Genomic DNA, 20752 nt, shown 5'->3' on the forward strand with positions numbered 1-20752 from the left:
TTCCGATTACCAACCTTTGGGTCAACCGTACTCAGAGGAGGTAATAAATCAAAGTTACCGAGTTCCTGGAGCAGCAGGTGATCTCCTGACATGGCCTTTAATGGTGCACAAGTTGTCTTGCAGAATTTGGAATCCAGGGTGCGAAGCTTGTGTTGCCCTATGAGACGCCAAGTTCTGACCACCCAAATTTGGGTCAACCGTACCGACTTCCGAGTTCCAGGACCTGGGAGTCGGTAAATGAATATCTAATAACCAGCACACTTCCAATCAGGTAGTATTTCATTGAGCAATGGATCATCCAAGGGGTCCCTTATCAGACTCAGTAGTCAATATAGGCAAATGATAATGAAAACATGAAAGTTGTTATTATGCTATTTTCAAACCTGAGACCCTGAAACCCATTGTTCAACATGCCCATTTTTCACTCACTGCACAAATCACCGGGTTTCAAGTGCCAAAACCCAAAACTCAAAACCTGGTGTGCAACACGTCGATTGTTCATTTACATTACACAGATCATCGAGTTCCGAGTGCTGAGTGCTGAAACCCGAAGCCCAAAACCCAAAAATATGTATGGAACATGTCCATTTCTTACTCATTGCACATATCACCGAGTTTCGAGTGCCGAAACCTGAAACTCGAAACCCAGTGTGCATCATGTCCATTGTTCAATTATATTACACAAGTCATCGAGTTCTGAGGGCCAAAATCCGAACCCCGGACCCCAAAAATATGTGCGCAACATGTCTATTTTTCACTCACTGCACAAATCACCGAGTTTCGAGTGCCAAAGCATGAAACTTGAAACCCAGTGTGCAACATGTTGATTTTTCATTTATATTACACAGATCATCGAGTTCCGAGTGCCAAGGGCCGAGACCCAAACCCTGAAAATATGTGCACAACATGTCCATTTTTCACTTGTTGCACAAATCACCGAGTTTTGAGTGCCAAAACCTGAAACTCGAAACCTAGCGTGCAACATGTCCATTTTTCATTTATATTACACAAATCATCGAGTTCCGAGTGCTGAGGGCCAAGACCCGAAGCCCGAGACCCGAAAGTATGCACACAACATGTCTATTTTTCACTCACTGCACAAATCACCGAGTTTCAAGTGTTGAAACCTGAAACCCGGTACTTCAAATGGACACGAATTGTATTTGTATGTATTATCCATTGGTGTAGGGAACTTGGGAATTGTATTTGTCAGTACTCGGTACTTGGTGATTGGTGGTCAGTAGTCGGTACTTGAGACTCGGTAGTCAATATAGGCAAATGATAATGAAAAATGACAGTTGTAGTCCACGTCAAGGTGAGTGTCTTGGTAGTCTTTCCTTGTCATTCAGCAAAATATCAGCAATAATGAAAAAATGAAAGTTGTTATTATGCTTAGCTTCCTTACTGAAGGTTGTAGTCCAAGTCCAGGTGAGTGTAGTGGTTGTCTTTTCTTGTCAATTGGTTATCTTTTTACTCATTACACAGTACTCGGTACATGGTAATTGGTACTCAGTATTTGGTTTTGATACTCAGTACCCGGGAATCAGTAGTCAGCTTAATGAAGGTTGTAGTCCAAGTCTAGGTGAGTTTATTTGTAGTCTTTTCTCGTCCATTGGTTACTATGTGACCAAGATATAAGCTAAAGAAATCCGAAACATCAATAATGACAAATGAAATACATGTGTGCAGTAAATGAGTCTAAAGATAAAAGAATGAATATTAATAGCGAGACTTGCACATTATATCAAGATATCCAACATAACAAGCCTGTGATGTGATCAGAGACCTGGAATAACACCCATATACATCTATTATAATAGCTTAAAAGCTTAGAAAGATTCATGAAGGATTGATGTAATGATAGGCAAAATGACATATGTGTGGAGAGTGACAATAGACATCTTTTATACAAAGTCACATTTATATATGATTCAGGCCAAAAATATCATTACAAATATGTAGGATAGATTGTAAACTACCCAAGGAACCCATACTGCCTACTGCCCTGAGGGTAGGGGGTGGGCAGAAGGGATATAGTGAAAATATGAGTTGACCCAGCATTAAAGTCCTACCACTGCTCAACTAACCATTTTCGATGCTTTGGGTCTTTGAAGTTTCCCACACTCAATTTCTTACCCATTTCACTTCCTCAGTACTCAATTCTTGGTTGATTTGTCTGTAAATTGATGTCTTTTTGATTATGAAGATTCAATGTTTTGAAGGCATGGGCCCCTTATCAGGCGAAATGGCAAGTATACACACTAGCTCACAAACTCCAGCCTATTGTAAGCTGATCTTGGTCATAAGAAGCAGGAATATAAGCTATGCTCATTATATATTAAAAGGTTGGATCATGGATGCAAGGGCAAGATACTGAAAATTGTGAAAAAATAATAACCAAACCAAGACTCAAGTTCCAAACCTGACTACCAAATACCAAGTATCAGTACTCAGGACTTGGGACTATTGGCTGGAGTACCCAACTATTGATTCACAGGTACCGAGAATTAGAACCAAGTACCGAGTACCTGACTACTGATTCTCGGGTACCAAGTATCAGAACCGAGTACCGAGTACCCAACTACTGATTCTCAGGTATTGAGTATCAGAACCAAATACCGAATACTGATTCCCTTGTACCGAGTACCGAGTAACGAGATAACCAATTGACAAGAAAAAACTACCAATACACTCACCTTGGCTTGGACTACAACTTTTGTTCAGGAACTTAAACATAATAATAACTTTCATTTTTCATTATCGCTGATGTTTCAGATTTCTTTAGCTTATATCTCGGTTAAATGATAACTGATGGACAAGAAAAGACTACCAATACACTCCCCTAGACTTGGACTACAACCTTTAGTAAGGAAGTTAAGCGTAATAACAACTTTCATTTTTCATTATCATTTGCCTATATTGACTACTGACCACCAACTACCAACTACCGAGTACCGAGCACTGACAAATACAATTCCCAAGTTATTTGAACCCTACACCAATGGATAATACATACAAATACAGAATTCATGTCCATTTGAAGTACCAGGTTTCGGGTTTCGGCACTCGACACTTGGTGATTTGTGCAATGAGTAGATGGGCATGTGGCATACATGTTTTTGGGCTTCGGGTTTTAGGATTCGGCCCTTGGCACTCAATGATCTGTGTAATGTAAATGAACAATGAACATGTTGCACACTGGGTTTCGAGTTTCGGGTTTCGGCACTTGAAACTCGGTGATTTGTGCAACAAGTGAAAAATGGAAATGTTGCATACATATTTTTGGGTCTCGGGGTTTGGGTCTCAGGGTTTGGGTCTCGGCACTCGGCACTCAGAACTTAATGAATTGTGCAGTGAGTGAAAAATGGACATGTTGTGTACATATTTTCTGGTCTCAGGCTTCGGGCCTCAGCCCTTGGCACTCGGAACTCAATGATTTGTGTGATATAAATGAAAAATCAACATGTTGCACACTGGGTTTCAAGTTTCACACTTTGGCAGAACTTGAAGTTGTTGATTTAGATATCACCCGAAACCTGAACACCCGAATGTCAAATTTTCAGTGCCAAACCCCGACTGCCGGGTGCCAGGTGCCGAGTCCCAAAGCCCAGAACTCAGGATTTGACATTTGAGATGAACAAAAATTTTCAGACATGTTTGAATTAACCTACATATATCTATAAACATTTCACTAACCCCCAAACCCCAAAAGATATTTTTGTTGTCTTACATACCGAGTTCTGGGACCCCCAAACTCCAAAACCCGGCAGTCCACAATTTCGGGGTTCGGGGGTTGGTAAAATGTGTATGGATATATGAAGGGTTGATTTAAACATTTTTAAAAGATGTCTCATATCAAATGTCAAGTCCCAAGTTTTGATTTCTGGGTTTCGGGAGTGCCGAGTGCTGAAGCTTGGAGTCCCGAAACCCGGAAATCAAAACTCGGGACTTGACATTTGATATGAGACATCTTTCAAAAATGTTTCAATCAACCTTCCATATATCCATACACATTTTACCAACCCCTGAACCCCAAAATTGTGGACTGCCGGGTTTTGGGGTTCAGGGGTCCTGGAACTCGGAACTCGGAACTTGGTATGTAAGACAACAAAAACATCTTTCGGAGTTCGGGGGTTAGTGAAATGTTTATTTGGTAAAATGTGTATGGATATATGAAAGGTTGATTGAAACATTTTTGAAAGATGTCTCATATCAAATGTCAAGTCCCGAGTTTTGATTTCCGGGTTTCGGGACTCCAGGCTTCGGCACTCAGCACTCTCGAAACCTGGAAATCAAAACTCAGGACTTGACATTTGATATGAGACATCATTTAAAAATGTTTAAATCAACCCTTCATATATCCATACACATTTTACCAACCCCCGAATCCCGAAATTGTGGACTGCCGGGTTTCGGAGTTTGGGGGTCCCGGAACTCGGAACTCAGTATGTGAGACAACAAACATATATTTCAAAAATGGGTAAGTCAATGTGTTTGTCAATCAACTTGGTTGTAAATCAAATTTTATTGATCTCCCCAAATTTCCCAAGTCTCGAGTGCCCACCCCCGACCCCCGAGACCTGGCAGTCCACAATTTCAGGGTTTGGGGCTTGGTAAATCTCGGTTTGGGGTTTTCCACTTCAGTCCTCGATTATTGGTCAATGCCACACATGGTCGATTCATGTTTTCGTGCTTAGGGGTTTAGATTCGGTGGTTGATGGTAGGTATATGCACTCATAGTGTACATGTATCCTACATGTTTGATTCGCTGGTGGCTACATCAGCTGTATGTCTTGATGAAATGCATCTAGGCTCACCCATATATGTACCCATCTATGTACAATTCCCCCACGTCAGCCCACCCATCTATGTATTATCCCCCACATCAGCCCACCCGTCTATATAATACATCCTACGTCGGCCCACCCATCTATATAATTATACCCCACCTCAGCCCATCTGTCTATGTAATAAATATTTTATTGGACCCTTGGCCCACCCGTCTATTTGATATCCCTTTCATCAGCCCTAATTATACCCCACCTCAGCCCATCTGTCTATGTAATAAATATTTTATTGGACCCTCGGCCCACCCGTCTATTTGATATCCCTTTCATCGGCCCACCCATATATGTAATACTTTCCATGTCGGCCCACCTGTATATGTAATACACCCCACATCAGCCCACCCATCTATGTAATATTCCCCTACCTCGGCCCACCCATATATGTAATACACCCACGTCGGCCCGCCCATCTATATAACAATATTTGCCTTATGTTAAGAACGTGCTCAAGGATCAAATCCGAAGGGCTTGGCTTCAGCTCATGCGCTGCGCCCCTTACCCGAGTACATGCCCCTAACTTCCGAGGGCTGTTGAACAATGTCCGAAGGTTACCAGACGATGTCCAGAGGGCGTCGGGCAATGTCCGGAGTCTGATGTCCGATGCGCGGGAATTCTGGCGGACATTTGGGAACAAGATATAAGACTAATCTGGATGAAGTCCAAACTAGAAAGGAAACAGCGGAGGACTACCAAAGGTAGAGGCGGAGGTGACAAGTCTATAGGAATCAATCCTAAGACAAGCGGAGGTCGACGAGAGGATAACTCAAGTCATGCGGAGGAAGGAATGAGCAGAGTCTAAGATAACATTCGAACTAAGGATGTACATAGATTCTACAGGGTTTATATACTACTGAGGTGCGAAGTCCGAAGCTATACAAAGCGGTGGACGGAGCGTATAGAAAAGTCAAACACTAGTCTATCGGAAAATAGTAAATGAACCCGGAGATTAGATCAAAGGAAAATAAAGGGCAGAAATGAAACGAGGTACGGAAAATGATATAGTCTAACCGGAGCAGGAATGTACAAAGGGATAAGGCACGGAAGTTAGACACGGGTTGGATCCGGACATAGATAGACATCGGCCGGATCTGGATATCCGGAAATGATATGTGTGATAGGTCCGGGTCCGGAATGCGGGATATGACACCTTACATCTCTCTTCAGCCCAGCTGTCTATAATATCCTACTCTACATATTACCCAGATGGGCCCACCCATCTCCATGAAGAGCACATAGTAGATGCTAGCACATTTGACTTGGAGAATGTGTGTTCGCATGTCTCCAAGTCTTCCAGTCCTAATTGGTATATACTTCATAGTCATCATTATGCTCAAAATAACTCACGATTCCCTGCTGACTAATGGAAGATGCTTGCCATAGCACATAGTAGATGCTAGCACATTTGACTTGGAGAATGTGTGTTCGCATGTCTCCAAGTCTTCCAGTCCTAAGCCAGAAACATATGTTGTTAGGTGATCGAGCTGACAACGCCATTTGTGAGCGTCCCCATGAAAAGCACCAACTAGGGATGTATGTATAGTTGAGGGATCGTGCACGGGTACCCAATGAACTATTGTTGAGTGTAGTCTTGAATTGACATCCAATATTGTATCCACTGCTGAGATCACTACCGAATGTGTCGAGAAGCTTCAAAACTACTGCAAGTGGATACTTTGCCCTGAAACAACAGAAGTTTGAAGCCATTAGTCAATAGTTGAACATAGCAAGTCATGTGACTCACAATTCCCCACTCTGAACCATATCAGTGATCACCAGACTAAAGCCATGATGGCAGACAGCAATAAAGATCCCCATTTCATCATATACTCCCCACATTCGTTTGGTCTCCTTCGTCGTCCATATTCTTCCACCGTCCTGCACAAGAATTCTCCATTATATCCTCATCAGTGGTTTGAGAGTGTTGCCCCAACTGTTGATGTAGGCATGAGGAAGATATCGGTCACCTTGGACTTTCTGTGTCATTTTGAGTTCAAATGACTGTAATGTCCTCGTCATTCTATGCCAAGAGTCCGCTGAAGTATGTGTTTCAATGAGTTGTTGCCATTTATGGGCAAGTTTGAAAACAAGTTGCTCTTCATCCACTCATGTGTACGTACATGAGGGACACGAGTGTTTGAGATGCCAATCAGGTGTGTTGCAGTTGAGGGACTTCAGCGACCAAACAATCGAGACTTGCATGGACTTGTAAATACAAATCGAAGGCTATAGTTAGTTGACATGTGAGGTAACGACGATATTCTGCCTTTTAAGTATTGTCAATGATTAGTGAAACAATTTTAGGCAAATGCTTGCATTGAAAAATGCGGGCTGCGAAGACATGTGATTCAGTAAAACTCAAGTGCATCGATTGTCACTGTGACAGATGGCGATATGGGCGAACAAGGAATAACACCCTGACCAACAAGAGCAGACACAATGAACGAGTCTGAGGGCTTGAGGGTGAGAGTTGCCTGCTTGTGGCTATCACAATGCCATGAGCTAGTCACAGTTGAGAACATATGTTTGTGTATAAGTTATATGTTAGGATTTAAATGAGAGTTGGTGTGAGAGTTGGAATGTAAGGTTCTCACAGAAGGAGGTGAATGTTTATTTTTTTGGTGCTCATGCTTGTTAGCCCTTTGAGAGGCATGCACTGTGAATTTGAATGGTAGGTGGGTGGTGGTGGTGAGGGAGGTGCATTGGCACAATGGCAGTCTCAGAGTGCCACTGTGGGTAGGGTTATTTCTCTATCACAGAAGCAGGTGGACTCATTGGATGTGCACCATGGCACTGCCTCATTCCCTTATAGGAGGTGGATTTTTACTTTTATTTGTCATGCTTTATTTTTTTTTGGCTTCAACACACATTGTGGCAGTCTCAGAGTGCTACTATGGGGGGCAGGGTCATTTTGTTTTTGGTGGGCTCATCCTTACATTTTAAGCTTTGCAAGCATGCCACTATGGGCAGGGTCATTTTATTTTATTTGTCAATGCTTTATTTATTTTTTTGGCTTCAACACATTGTGGCAGTCCCAGAGTGCCACTGTGAGGCAGGGTCTTGTTATTATTATTTGTTAATGCTTTATTTATTATTTATTTAGCTTCAACACATTGTGGCAGTCCCAGAGTGCCACTGTGAGGCAGGGTCTTTGTATTATTATTTGTCAATGCTTTTTTTTTTTGACCCCAACACATTGTGGCACTCTGGGACTGCCACTGTGAGGCAGGGTCTGTCTTTTCTTTCTTTCGTGAGCACACCCTTACATTTTTGGCTTTGCAAGTATGGCAGTCTCAGAGTGCCACTGTGCGCAGGGTCATTTTTTAACCCTTGGGGTCAATGTCCACTGCACAGACTCTTATTTTTGGGCTTTTGCACCATGGTAGGGGACTTGGCACGGCACTGTGGGCAGGTTTTTGCACATGGGCATGCGATGAGTGGCAGTCTCAGAGTGCCACTGCATGCATGATCCAACAGAACTGAGGGGTGGGATATATCATGGGGGGGAGAGAAGCATGCCATGGCGGCAGTCTGAGAGTGCTGCCTACCGGTGGGGCACATCATGGGGGGGAAGCATGCCCATGGCGGCAGTCTGAGAGTGCTGCTGGTATAATATAAAAAGGAAGGGGGCTGTACATATAATAGAAAACAGTGGGGGGAGGGGAAGCAATGGCCACGGTCCCAATTTTGGGAAGCTATGTTGGGGGGCAGCACAGCAGCCATCCGAGAGCGCCATAGTACATTTTCATATTTTGGGGCAGCGTTGGGGCCTGCACAATGACCATCTGAGAGTGCCATGGTATATTTTCATATTTTTTGGGGAAAGCCATGTTGGAGGCTGCACAGCGGCGGTCTGAGAGTGCCATGGTTATATTTTCATATTTTTGGGAAGCCATGTTGGGAGCTGCACGGCGGCAGTCTGAGAGTGCCACGGTATATTTTCATATTTTTGGAAAGCCATGTTGGGGGCCGCACGGCGGCAGTCTGAGAGTGCCACGGTATATTTTCATATTTTTGGAAAGCCATGTTGGGGGCCGCACGGCGGCAGTCTGAGAGCGCCACGGTATATTTTGAGCGGCCAGGTTGGGGAACGGGTAAAATTTCGAAAATTTAGGGCTCCGGACCGTGGGAAAACCTAGGACTGCCGTTTTTGTTTCCCTGCGCGAACCTACTTTGTCTCATAACCACATCCATATCATACAGCAAATCTTCTGAACACAATGGGGAGTTTGAACTTGGTGTACCGTAATCAGATCTTAGTTCCATGACATATGAAGGTGCAACAGCAGCTGCTGCAAAGTCTGATGATGTCTGGCTTGGTTCGGATGGTTTCTTGTTCAAGAAAACATGAAGCCTTTTGGCAGGCTGTGCCTAATGGAAAGTTTCAGTATGGCTTCTTGAGCATAGAGCAAGAAACTTGCTGGCGTCAGTGACATAGGTTTTGCAGAACTTGTATGCAACTTTTTCAAGAAAAAGATAGACAAATCTAGAGCAGGAACATCATTCTCTGCTGATATTCTTGGATGCTTCTTTGGAGACTCCAGTGCCAAGCTTGCAGTTGCCTGTCGTTGTTATGTCAGCCATCAGCCGCATGATTAACCAGTTTAGATGCAAAAGAGTAAGCACCTGGTTCAACGATGCCAGATCTAAGAGGGTATTCCTGCTATGTTTAGAAACAAGGCATATGATAAAAATCAATTTGGACCGCTTACCTGTCTGCCAAAGCACCAGATTTTCTGGTAGGTGTTGCTACGGCCAGGAGAGAGTCTGGAGGGGAAGTCTTTAATCTCAGGACCTGGTCAAGCTCTTCCATTTCTGATTAAGATTTTTCAATGATTGGGATGGCAAAATCAGAGGAAGCACGCTAACCTTTAGCATCTTTAGTCATGGGTATTTCTGGAACAAGATCCCCGCTGATGGATAGAGCTGATAATCTAGATAAACATCCAGATTTATTCATGCTGCGTAGTTTCATGGGGGATTTGGACTGCATCTGAGGCACCACAATTATGCTGTTGCACACTCCTTTGGGCCGACCCCTTGCCTTTCTCACTGCTTCATTAGACATATACTTCCTGAACCACAATGTCAGCATTCTTTATTCATCAAAACAGAGCATATATAACAGCATACCCTGGCATCTCTTGTTCAGACTTGTCCTGATAATAAGAGAGTATCAGCCATGATTTTGGTGAAAATGAACGGAACAGAATATACTCACCACAGCAACCTCACTCTCAATTTCTAGTCTGGTTTGAATCATCATGTCGATCATGCCCTTGCACCACATTTCAGAGCATGGCCCAGGAGACTCTGTATGAGGCTCCAGTGCAATTTGGGCTATGATGGCTTGCAACATAGCAGCCTGGTATTCTTCAGGATGCTCTGGCAGTCTTCCCCATAAACCTGGAACCACTTGCTTTTCTGCCCAACTATACCAATCTGTCATGGGTCAGAACTTTGATCCTTGAGCAGATGTATATTAGATTTCCAACTCACCGTATGTTTGAGGATCATCTAGAACACTATTCATCATGAGGGATTTATGACAAGGATTCACAGATCCACAATAATACATATAAGCCAAGAAAGAGTTCATGATGGGAGACATCCATGTCTCAGGCTGGTCAGCCAGACATCCACTACGGACCTCCTGAATAAACCACTCCCTTATTTTGCTCAGTACCAAGAGTTCCTTTCCAAAGATCTCATACTTGAGCTGCAAGAGATCAGGACGGTATGAAGGTCTAGGATGTTGCAGCAGTTTTTGAAAACAGATAATGTCATGATTGAGAAATCTCAGGCCATTCCTGTAGTGAGCAGGAATCATGGCCAGCAGTTCATGATCATGGAAAAGCTCATAAGTCCTGGTATCTGATATGAATTTTCCTAGACGATATGTTGGAATGTGGGAAAAGTTTGTGTGAGCAGGGTTAGACTCATTCCACCACTGGTCAAAGTGTTGAAGATCAAAGTGATGTGAGAAGGCCATAGAGCTATGGGAGGTATGTGATAGGAATGTAATGTCAGCCAGAAAACAGTCAGATTCAGGATGACCAAACTTTACCTGATGGTGATAGTGGATGACTTCCTGTAAGACAAATGTCTGTTACTGTTCCTTCCACTGCAATCTGGCGCCCACAGAAATCAGCAGTTATGCAAATGTCACCTAAAGTCACAACATGTCACACACCACAGCTTCAAAGTCAGCTTGGAGGGAGCGCAAGGTCAGTTAGCATCAGAGTATAGGGGCAACCATCATCGATGCTGGAATTGTTTGGAGAATGCAGCCAATTTGGAATTCCCTGACAGCTGGGGTCTGAACGACCTTGCAGATTTCCTCATCTAACACTGCTGGATCATGTATAGCAGCAGGCAATATATCTGCATGACTTTTGCACTTTCAACCGTCTCATTTGATTCTGCTTCAATTGATGTCATTCTACCTCATAAAAAACATTTTGTAAAAGTGCCAACTTCTGCAGGGCTGTGACTGTGGTGGAAGAGATAGAAATCTACTAGATGTCAACTTGACATATTTCTAAATTGTTTTCTGCCACTGCCTCTATTAGCAAGTCAAAGCATGTTCTGTAATAATGGTCGAAATCAAGATAGCTGATGTACTATGTCAAAGTTCCACAAACTCTCTAGTCAACTCTAAAATCCTGTCCCATTCCTGAATTCTGGCATCACGATCAGGAAGAGTCAGATCTGTACGGCTGTGAGCATGTTTGCTATGAGATTCTCTAGGCTCCACCATGATGGAGTTCAGGTTAGGCAGAGAATGAGCAAAAAATGCTGCCACAGTAACAGAACTGTGCGGCGGAGAGAATCCAACATGTAGTGTTGTGATGAGGTTGTTTCTAGCAGCAGATTCAAGAATATGTTGTCCCAAGCCACAGTAGAACAGCAGACCCAGCTTCTGCAAACTATGACAGTGGGACAGGATGTGCGAGATCCCCCATAGAGTGGCCCTTGGAGCTTCTTCCCAAAATTGCCTTGTGCCCAAGAAGAGATGTTGAAGATACGGTAAACTGAGGGCCAAATTCAGCAAGGCATCATCATCAATCCTACAAGTGCCCAAGTCCCCCAGCTCTAGAGCAGTCAAATAGACCAGAGCATGCAAAGCAGCCAAGCCATCACGTGGAATCTGAAGAATGCTCTCATCCAAGACAAAAAATTCTTCTTTCCATGGCATCTTCAATCTTAACCCTACCAGATCCTCCCAAGCTGGCAATGCATCCTCATCATCATCAGTTGGCCTGAGAGATATAAGAGCATCAAAGAAATGCAGGATAGCATCTGCTGAGCAGTATTCCTGGTGTACATTGATGCTCAGTCCTTGCATGGTGATGGGGTGATTAGAGAACAGAGATATAATGGCTGGAAATCCTATGTCGGCGGATGTGGCCATTGGCTGATCAAGTGTTGGAGGACGCTCATCAGGTTCTACCTGGATGCTGAGAACCTTGGTGCGGATGTAATGATTTGGAATGTGAGAGGTCTGCTTCATGGATGATGATCCAGGGATGATGACAAGGGTTAGGACGGTGAGCTGGCATAAAGATGCTATGGAGGTCATCACGGTGGGTTCCACATAAGACAAGGTAAGATGCCGGATGGGGAGGCTATGGGAAAGGGAGCTTAAAACAGTCCTGGTCTCAGATGAGTTGACAATGTAGACCAGATTTTGCAGACGTGGCAATAAATTCTGGATGTTGGGAGGAAAGAGCATATGAGGCGGAAGTATCAGGGTAGTCAGTCCTGGATGTAGCAGCCTGTCCAGACATTGGATTAGGCAGTCTCTCTTGTGTTTCAGCTCCACATGGCTGAGAGATGGCAGAAAAGAATCCAAAGATCTGATTCGGCCATGCAAAGCCAACAGGCTCTGAAAAACATGCTTGTATGGGGATCTCAATGCTTTTTTCTCCGGACAGATGGTTTTGACTCTGTGTGCATATGAATAGAACCTTGCCAGATCTGAAGGCTTGAATGTCCTGAGAAACCTCTATTTCAAGCATCAGCTGTCAGCGTGCTATAGGCTCAGCAACATTATTGGGTGACCCACCAACTCAAATCCACCATTAGAATTTTGGTGGTTGTAAATAAGATCCTCTGGGAGAAGATGGATGAGAGGTTCCACTGAAGGCAGCTGTTTCCATAGAAGCTGAAGTACAACCTCAGAGATGGTCGAGGATGTTGTGGCTAGTCCAGCAAAAGCACCGAGTCTACCGGAATTTTCTGTGGAAATTGCAGTATAGACCATCTGCAAGATCATAAAAATTATATCAGGCATCTTGAAGATACGATGCATCTCTGAAGGTAAAGATTATATCTAAGATGGACAAGCTTATGGTGGATGTGACCAAAAATACACATGGGATTTGCATCAGATTTTGTCCAGAATAAGTAAGTAATATAAGTAATTAGATCGGCAATATTGTTGGATGCAGTAGCCTAATCAAAGTTTGATTTTTCTGAACACAATAAATCAAGTGTCAGGATGATGGAACTGTGGAATCCTCAAAGCACCTGGGCATGGAATATACCAAATCATTCATTTTTAAGGTCACAAAACATGGGGGACCAAAGAGCCTATGAGGCAACAAGCTGGATGCATTCCCAAGCAATGTTCTTCCCACCATTTTAAAGGTTACTGAAGATGATGGAGCAAGCTTTGAGACACCAGGAAATTTTTGTGAGGTGATGAGCTGGTCGGAGGACAGTCTGACACCAGAGGTTATGTGCCAGAGGAAACACCCAAACAAGTTGTTCCCCACCATTTTCAAGATGACAATTTTGAGACATCAGGAAGTTTTGTGAGATGTTGAGCTTGGTTAACCTAGGGGTGAGGGGATAATCTGGAGCAAACTTCCAAAAAAGCTTCTCCCCATTATTTGCAAGGTCACTGAAGAGGGTGGACCTAGTTTCAAAAGACCAGGGATTTCTTGTGAGGTGGTGAGCTTGGTGCACCCGAAAGTTTATCTTAAGTGGAGACAGAAGCAGAGACAGACATTAGGAAGTGGTGACAGAAACAGCAACAGAAATGGTGACAGACAGAAATTGGAAAGTAGATATAGCATCAGAAATAAATTATTTGCAGCACATGAATGAAAATCATACAAACTGAATTTTTGCCTTCACACATCACAACCATATTACTCCGATAGCAACTGGTGGAACAAGATAAAAAAATAGAGGACCAGAGATGGAGGGATGTTTGTATACTGCTGTCCCTGCAAGAGAGCAGATGATAAAGTTGAGAAGCAAGGATAGAGGGAAACTTATGTACAACCAAGAGTCATGTGATGGAAGATGCTTGAGAATCATTTCTATACAACCAGATAAAGTTTTTAGTCAATGGTGACTTCTTATCATTTTGAATGTCACAGATGATAGGCCAAGTGCTGAGACACCAGGATATTTTTGTAAGGCGGTAAACTTAGTGCACTTGGTGATGAAAGGATAATTTTACACCAGGGATCCTATACATCAAAAATACCCAAGCAAGCCCCCCCCCCCCTTACACCATCTCCAAGGCCACTAGAGATGATTGACCAAGTGTTGAGGCACTAGTAGTTTTTTGTCAAGTGATAAGCTTGGTGTATCTGGCAGTCAGAGGATGATCTGACACAGGAGATCATACACTGTAGGACACAGCCAAACAAGTTTCTCCCAAGCATTTTCAAGGTCACTGATGATGATGGACTAAGTTTTGAGACACTAGATATTGTTTGTGAGTCAACAAGCTTGGTGCACCTGGAGGTTGGGTGGTGGTCTGACACCAGAGGTCCTATACTGTATAAAACATCTAAACAAGTTCTTCATTACCATTTGAAAGGCTACAAAAGATGATGACCAAGTTTGGAAAGACCAAGAATTTTTTGTGAGGTGGTGAGCTTGGCACACCTGGGTGTCAGGGGATAGTTTGATACCAAAGATCTCAAACTGGAGCAAACAGCCAAGCAAGTGTCTTTCTGCTATTTTCAAGGTCACAGAAGATGATGGACCAAGTGTTGAGACATCAGGAATATTTTGTGATGTGATGAGCTTGGTATACATGGTGGTCAGGAGCTGGTTTGGTATCAGAGGTCCCATGCTGTAGCAAACTGCAAAACATGTTTCTGCCTACCATTTAAAAGGTCACTGAAGATGATGCACTAAGGTTTGAGATCTCAAAAGATTTTCCCAAGGTGTTCCTAGTGGTCAGGGGGTGATCTGACACCAGAAGTCCTACACCATAGCAAACATCCAAATAAGTTTTTCCCCACAATTTTCAAGGGTATTAAAAGGTGATGGACCAATTTTTGAGACACCATGAAGTTTTTATGAGACAGCAAGCTTGGTGCACTTGGAGGTCAGGGGTGATCTGACACTCAAGGTCACAAACATCAGCAAACTCCCAAACTCCTTCCTTCCCACCATTTTGAGGGTTCTAATGATGATGGACCAAGTTTCAAAAGGCTAGGAATTTTTTATGAGATGATAAGCTTAAGACACCCGAATGTTAGGGGGTGGTCTGAACTTGAGGTCCCATGCTGATGCAAACACTCAAACAAGTTTCTTCTCATTATTTTCAAGGCCACTGAACATGATAAACCAAGTTTCAAAATGCCAGGAATTTTTTGTGAGGTGATCAGCTTAGTACATCTGGAGGTCAGGGGCTGTCCAGCACTAGACTTCCTACACTGGAGGAAACATGAAAGCAAGTTTCCCCCCAACATTTCAAAGGTTTTTGAAGATGATGGACCAAGTTTTGAAAGACTAGGAATTTTTTGCAAGGTGGTACATCTGGTGGTTGGGAGGTGGTTTGGACTGGAGGTCCCATGCTGTGGAAAACACCCAAACAACTTTCTACCCACCATTTGAAAGATCAATAAAGATAATGGATCAAGTTTTGAAAGGCCAGGAATTTTTTGTGAGGTGATCAGCTCAGTACACCTGGAGGTTAGGGGTGGTCTGGCACTGGATGTCCTACACTGAAGAAACATAAAAGCAAGTTTCTCCCCACTATTTTAAAGGCCACAGAAAATGATGGACCAAGTTTCAAAAGAGCAGGAATTTTTTGTAAGGTGTTAAGCTTGGTGCATCTGGCGATGAAGGAATGACTTTACACCCAAGATCTCATGCTGAGGCAAACACTTTAACAAGTTTCTCCTCATCATTTTCAAGGCCACTGAAGCAGCAAAACCAAGTTTCAAAAGGCTAGGAAATTTTGTGAGGTGGTAAGCTTGGTACACCTAGAGGTCAGGGGGTGGTCTGGCACTGGAGGTCCTATGCTGCAGCAAATAGCAAAACAAGTTTCTTCCTATCATTTTAAAGTTTGCTGAAGATAATGGACCAAGTTTTGAAAGACCAGGGATTTTTTGTGAGGCAGTACACCTCGAGGTCAGGAAGTGGTCTGGACAGAGGTCCTATGCTGACACAAACACTCAAACAAGTTTCTCCTCATCATTTTCAAGGCCACTGAGGCAGAAAAATTCAGTTTCAAAAGGCTAGGAATTTTTGTAAGGTGGTGAGCTTGGTTTACCTGGGGGTCAGGGGTGGTCTGACACCAGAGGTCCTATGCTATAGCAAATAGCAAAAAAAGTTTTTCACAGCCATTTTAAAGGGTATGGAAGATGATGGACCAAGTTTTGAGACACCAGGAATTTTTTATGAGATGGTAAGCTTGGTTCACCTGGGGGTCGGAGGTGGTCTGACACCAAAGGTCACAAACATCAGTGAATACCAAAACAACTTTCTCCACACCATTTTGAGGGCCACAGAAGATGATGGACAAAGTTTTGAAAGGTTGGGAATTTTTTGTGAGACAGTGGGCTTGATGCATCTGGAGGCCAGGGGGTGGTCTGGCCCTGGAGGTCCTACACTGAAGAAAATTTGAAAGCAAGTTTATCCTTACTATTTTAAAGGTCACAAAAGATGATGGACTAAGTTTTAAAAGGACAGGAATTTTTTGTGAGGTGGTGGGCTTGATGCACCTGTAGGTTTGGAGTGGTCGGACACCAGAGGTCACAAACATCAGCAAACACCCAAACAAGTTTCTCCCCACCTTTTTAAAGGCCACAGAAGATGATGGACCAAGTCTTGAGACACTAGGAATTTTTTATGAGGTGGTGGGCTTGGTGCATCTGGAGGTCAGAAGGTAGTCTGACACCCAAGGTCACAAACATCAGCAAATACCCAAACAACTTTCTCCCCACCATTTTAAAGGTCACAGAAGATGATAGGGTTAGTTTTGGATTGCCAATAATTTTTTGTGATGCTGCATGTCTTCTCCTCCCCCTACACCCACCCATGTTGGCCAAAGATATTGCAAAATTGGTTCAAGATCATGTAGTTATATGATTATGATACATATAGAGCCATCCTGATAAGATTATAGCTTGTCCCAATAGGGCTATGACATCCCAATATAGATATTTGGTAGCAAGACATGGTCGGCAGTAAAATGATCATAACTCATGTTCCCGACCACCAATTTCCTTAAATGTTGGTGCAATAGCATCCCAGTAACATGTTCCATGATTTGAGATAGTCAGAATGGCCAAAAAATGTGTGATGTTATATATAATATATAGCCATAGCATGTATAGTATTCTGGTGTGTAATCCTCCGACCAGATTGAGGGCTGAAGACTGTATCCAAATGGAACGATGTTACGGGCATGTTTCTTGGTAGTGGACATGATGACGGCGGACGGCGGCACTGTGAACGATTTGTAGAAGGCAGTAAGATTTTCTGCGCTCCATTGACTGCCGTACTCTTGTGGAAGTTTCAGATACTTTCAAGATCAAGTACTCCGGTGTACCTTCATCCTTTGCATTCGCTGACGAAAGCAGTGCTTCATGAGCTGCCGTCTTCCTTTCCTGTTCAGTCAAGAACGGACAGTTATTGATTGCGGATGTAATCAGTATCACATGTGCGTCTTCGAAGATTTCTCGATGGATTCTGATTTTATTGTCATATCTTAAGGGCGCTATACGAGATGGTCGCAAGGATGCTGTTGGAGCAGCATCCGAAGCAGCCTAAGAAACATTAGGAGTGCGATTTAGAAACATTTATAACGAATATCCACCTGAGCGCTGGTGATACCCCTCAGCTTAGGTCGCGCACGAGGGTACGGCCAAATCTTGAACTCAAACGGCTTTTCCTGGCGAGTGCGTGATCCAGAAGGACCAGCCTGAGGAGGGAGAGGAGGCGGCGGAGGCTCTCTGATGTGGAATGGATCTCCGAGAGGCAATGGCTCTGATCCAGAAGGACCAGCCTGAGGAGGGAGAGGAGGCGGCAGAGGCTCTCTGACGTGGAATGGATCTCCGAGAGGCAATGGCTCTGATCCAGAAGGACCAGCCTGAGGAGGGAGAGGAGGCGGCGGAGGTGGAGGCTCTCTGACGTAGAATGAATCTCCGAGAGGCAATGGCTCGTCGAAACATAGCGGCTCTCCAAGAGGCCGGAGATCCTCTGAACCTGGCGCCAAAGTGGTTGTGCCGTCAATAGACACGATTGGCGGAGGGAATACAGGGAAGTACTGAGGCAGTGGGTATGGTGGCCCCGAATCCTGGTGAGCAGACGGATTATATATCGGGTGATACCCATTGGACTGAAAAATGTCGTTGAAGAACGACGTTGATGAATCTCCGTCAGCGCCTGGGCCAGGCATCATGGTGGGATCATAGCGATTTTGAAGAAAATCGAGGAAGCGGGAGTCTGCCGCAGACTGGGCAGGGAAATCTGAGGATAAAAAAGGTGCATATTGAAAGGCATTGTCGTCTGGGGCATCCGAGTCAGCGGGTTGTCCGCTATACGGATACATTGGAACCGTGTAATGATAGAGTACCAAGGGCAGCGACAGCGTCCTATAGTTTTATTGAGGCCGCCCAAAACGGTCAGGATTACGAGTGGTCTAGCAAGCGATGATTTTGATGCATGCTTTGACTAATTAGCACTGCACAGCCAAGCAATGAGGCTTGGGCGCTAAGTTAGATATGCCTAATTAGGCTTTCAACATCGGCACAATTAAATCATGTGTACAATTCACCTTGCAATGCAGGCTCGGCCTGGAAAGTTCGGGCGAGGCTTTCAAATTACCGTAGGGCAAAGGGTTACCGCGTACCAGATCGAGGCAGAAGCTCTGGAATATTGGGGTGATGTTCACATATCTCAGCGCCAAGGGGATGTAATAAGGCCACCAACAAGTTCCATAGCGAATATCGGACCGAATAACGATCACGAAAACCCTTGCGGGTTCATCGAATATGATTTTATACTCAAGGGTAGCTTCGGAAGTGTGTGGAAGGATCCGGCGAGGGTCTGCTGTGCATTGATTGAATATATATGCCGAACGCAAAACTAAAGTAGAATACTGATCTTCAGCCGGCTTCAAAGATTTGAAACACCCGGCGAAGGCATGAGGCTTCAAGGCTCCGATCTATGATATTACCGTGACAAATTCAAGCGGAATAGTACCCCAGTCAGGCTGATGATCTCACCCGCCAGCCCTGGTACGCACAACTTGCGGCAAGTTGGAACCCAAACGCAACTTGAAGTTAAGGTTTGAATCCGAGTCTCCGAGTCCGTTCAACCGCACAGAATCATCATGGTGAGAGACGAACTGGCCTGGCCTGGCTCGGACCAACTTCAAGTTGATTCGAATTCGCTGCAAGAAGTCACGGTTAAAGTAAGGAAGCAACATGACAGAACGCAGGGTACAAACTTCTGGAAAGCTTTGAGTGAGACGACCACGATATCGATCACCTCCATCAAAATATACGTGCATGAGGCTGGGCACACTAACTTGAAATCGTGTGATGTCAAAGGAGCGGAAAGAAAGAACTCGAGGGTCCCATAATCGGCAAACAAGTTGACGGTAAGAAGTCGGTCAACAGGCAACTGCTTGCCAAGTTGCCAGTGAGCACGTTTCGACATACTCCCGGGCCTCAAGTGAGGTAAAAGCATCGGTGAACCGTTAAAAAAATGTGCGCGGAAGCTGCGTCAAAACTGAGTGTGCATTTTAAGAAGGCCTCAAGTGAGGATCAAGCGTAAGCGAACCATTGAATAAAAACATGCGCGGCAGCTGCGTGAAGAGTAAGTGTGCATTTTGACATGTAACATCAAGATACATACGTCGACCAATCATCCATATCACACAGCGATTCCTCCAAACTTGAAACTGGTAGTGACTCGGATGTCTGAGTCAAAGGCAATGGAACGACACGGATGTTTGGACAATTTGAATTGTTACAGGCTCCTGTTATAGCAAGAGTGTGCCCGGGTATCTTCAGTGATGGACTTCGTACCCTGAAGGCGAGACGAGCCAAGATAGAACTTACATCAACTCGTATCACTCTCCTCATCTTCGTCCTTTACTTATTTGATCTCGGGCGACATGTCAGGCGTCTGCCAATGTAAATGAGAATCTGAGTGCGAACCAACTTGAGCATAAGCTGGCAACTTGAAATATAAGGGAAACAACATCATGATGAGTTCGCAGAAAGAGTATTTGGGACAAGATATGAACCTGCGCACTGATTGACTGTGGCTTGTAACAATAGGAAGATGACATACCTCTGAATCAGAACGGGGTAGAAATGAATAGATCTTGACATGATAAACATCTGAGGCCTGAGCGACGCCGGGGGAGGACGTTCAACGGAGTTTGATCATCAAACGCGCCGTTGTATTAGTCATCAAAATTTCTCCTCCGCTGGCGATCGCCTCGAGTCTCCTATCCGAAGTTGCCATTTTGCATTCAATGTCGAATCATCCTGATTGTCCAGAGACAAACCTTTTCGAGGCTTACAATCTCTACTCTCAATCAACGCTTTGTTGGAAGAAATTGCGCCACAATGCCTAGGTTGTGTGTTGGAGTTTCGCGCTGTCCGAGTCCTGAGGGAGTCAGATCTGTTGAT

At 44.1% G+C, this 20752-nt stretch overlaps 4 protein-coding genes across 4 annotated transcripts; all 4 read right to left on the bottom strand.

Annotated features, from left to right (window-relative positions):
• Nucleotides 1–6143: 6143 nt before the first annotated feature.
• On the bottom strand, nt 6144–6683 carry F5147DRAFT_747416 (uncharacterized protein; the record flags this gene model as incomplete). The annotated part of the gene is made up of 4 exons (XM_041439948.1): nt 6144–6204; nt 6231–6369; nt 6404–6525; nt 6589–6683. 4 exons carry the CDS (start codon nt 6681–6683, stop codon nt 6144–6146), a joined length of 417 nt encoding a protein of 138 aa, XP_041288760.1.
• Nucleotides 6684–8539: 1856 nt separating this feature from the next.
• Nucleotides 8540–10293, bottom strand: F5147DRAFT_656239 (uncharacterized protein; the record flags this gene model as incomplete). The annotated part of the gene is made up of 7 exons (XM_041434091.1): nt 8540–8763; nt 9017–9215; nt 9471–9507; nt 9557–9659; nt 9714–9919; nt 9978–10003; nt 10066–10293. The coding sequence occupies 7 exons, from the start codon at nt 10291–10293 to the stop codon at nt 8540–8542; spliced, it is 1023 nt and encodes a 340-aa protein (XP_041288761.1).
• A 1179-nt stretch (nt 10294–11472) lies between these two features.
• Nucleotides 11473–13140, bottom strand: F5147DRAFT_656240 (uncharacterized protein; the record flags this gene model as incomplete). Its single annotated transcript, XM_041434092.1, has 3 exons — nt 11473–12413; nt 12529–12868; nt 12913–13140. The coding sequence occupies 3 exons, from the start codon at nt 13138–13140 to the stop codon at nt 11473–11475; spliced, it is 1509 nt and encodes a 502-aa protein (XP_041288762.1).
• Nucleotides 13141–17382: 4242 nt separating this feature from the next.
• F5147DRAFT_777867 (uncharacterized protein) lies at nt 17383–18504 on the bottom strand (the record flags this gene model as incomplete). The annotated part of the gene is made up of 3 exons (XM_041442043.1): nt 17383–17609; nt 17656–17872; nt 17923–18504. The coding sequence occupies 3 exons, from the start codon at nt 18502–18504 to the stop codon at nt 17383–17385; spliced, it is 1026 nt and encodes a 341-aa protein (XP_041288763.1).
• Between the last annotated feature and the right edge of the window lie 2248 nt (nt 18505–20752).

The sequence above is a fragment of the Suillus discolor genome, assembly GCF_016758755.1.
Source record: "Suillus discolor strain FC423 chromosome Unknown F5147scaffold_63, whole genome shotgun sequence".
NCBI lineage: Eukaryota > Fungi > Basidiomycota > Agaricomycetes > Boletales > Suillaceae > Suillus > Suillus discolor.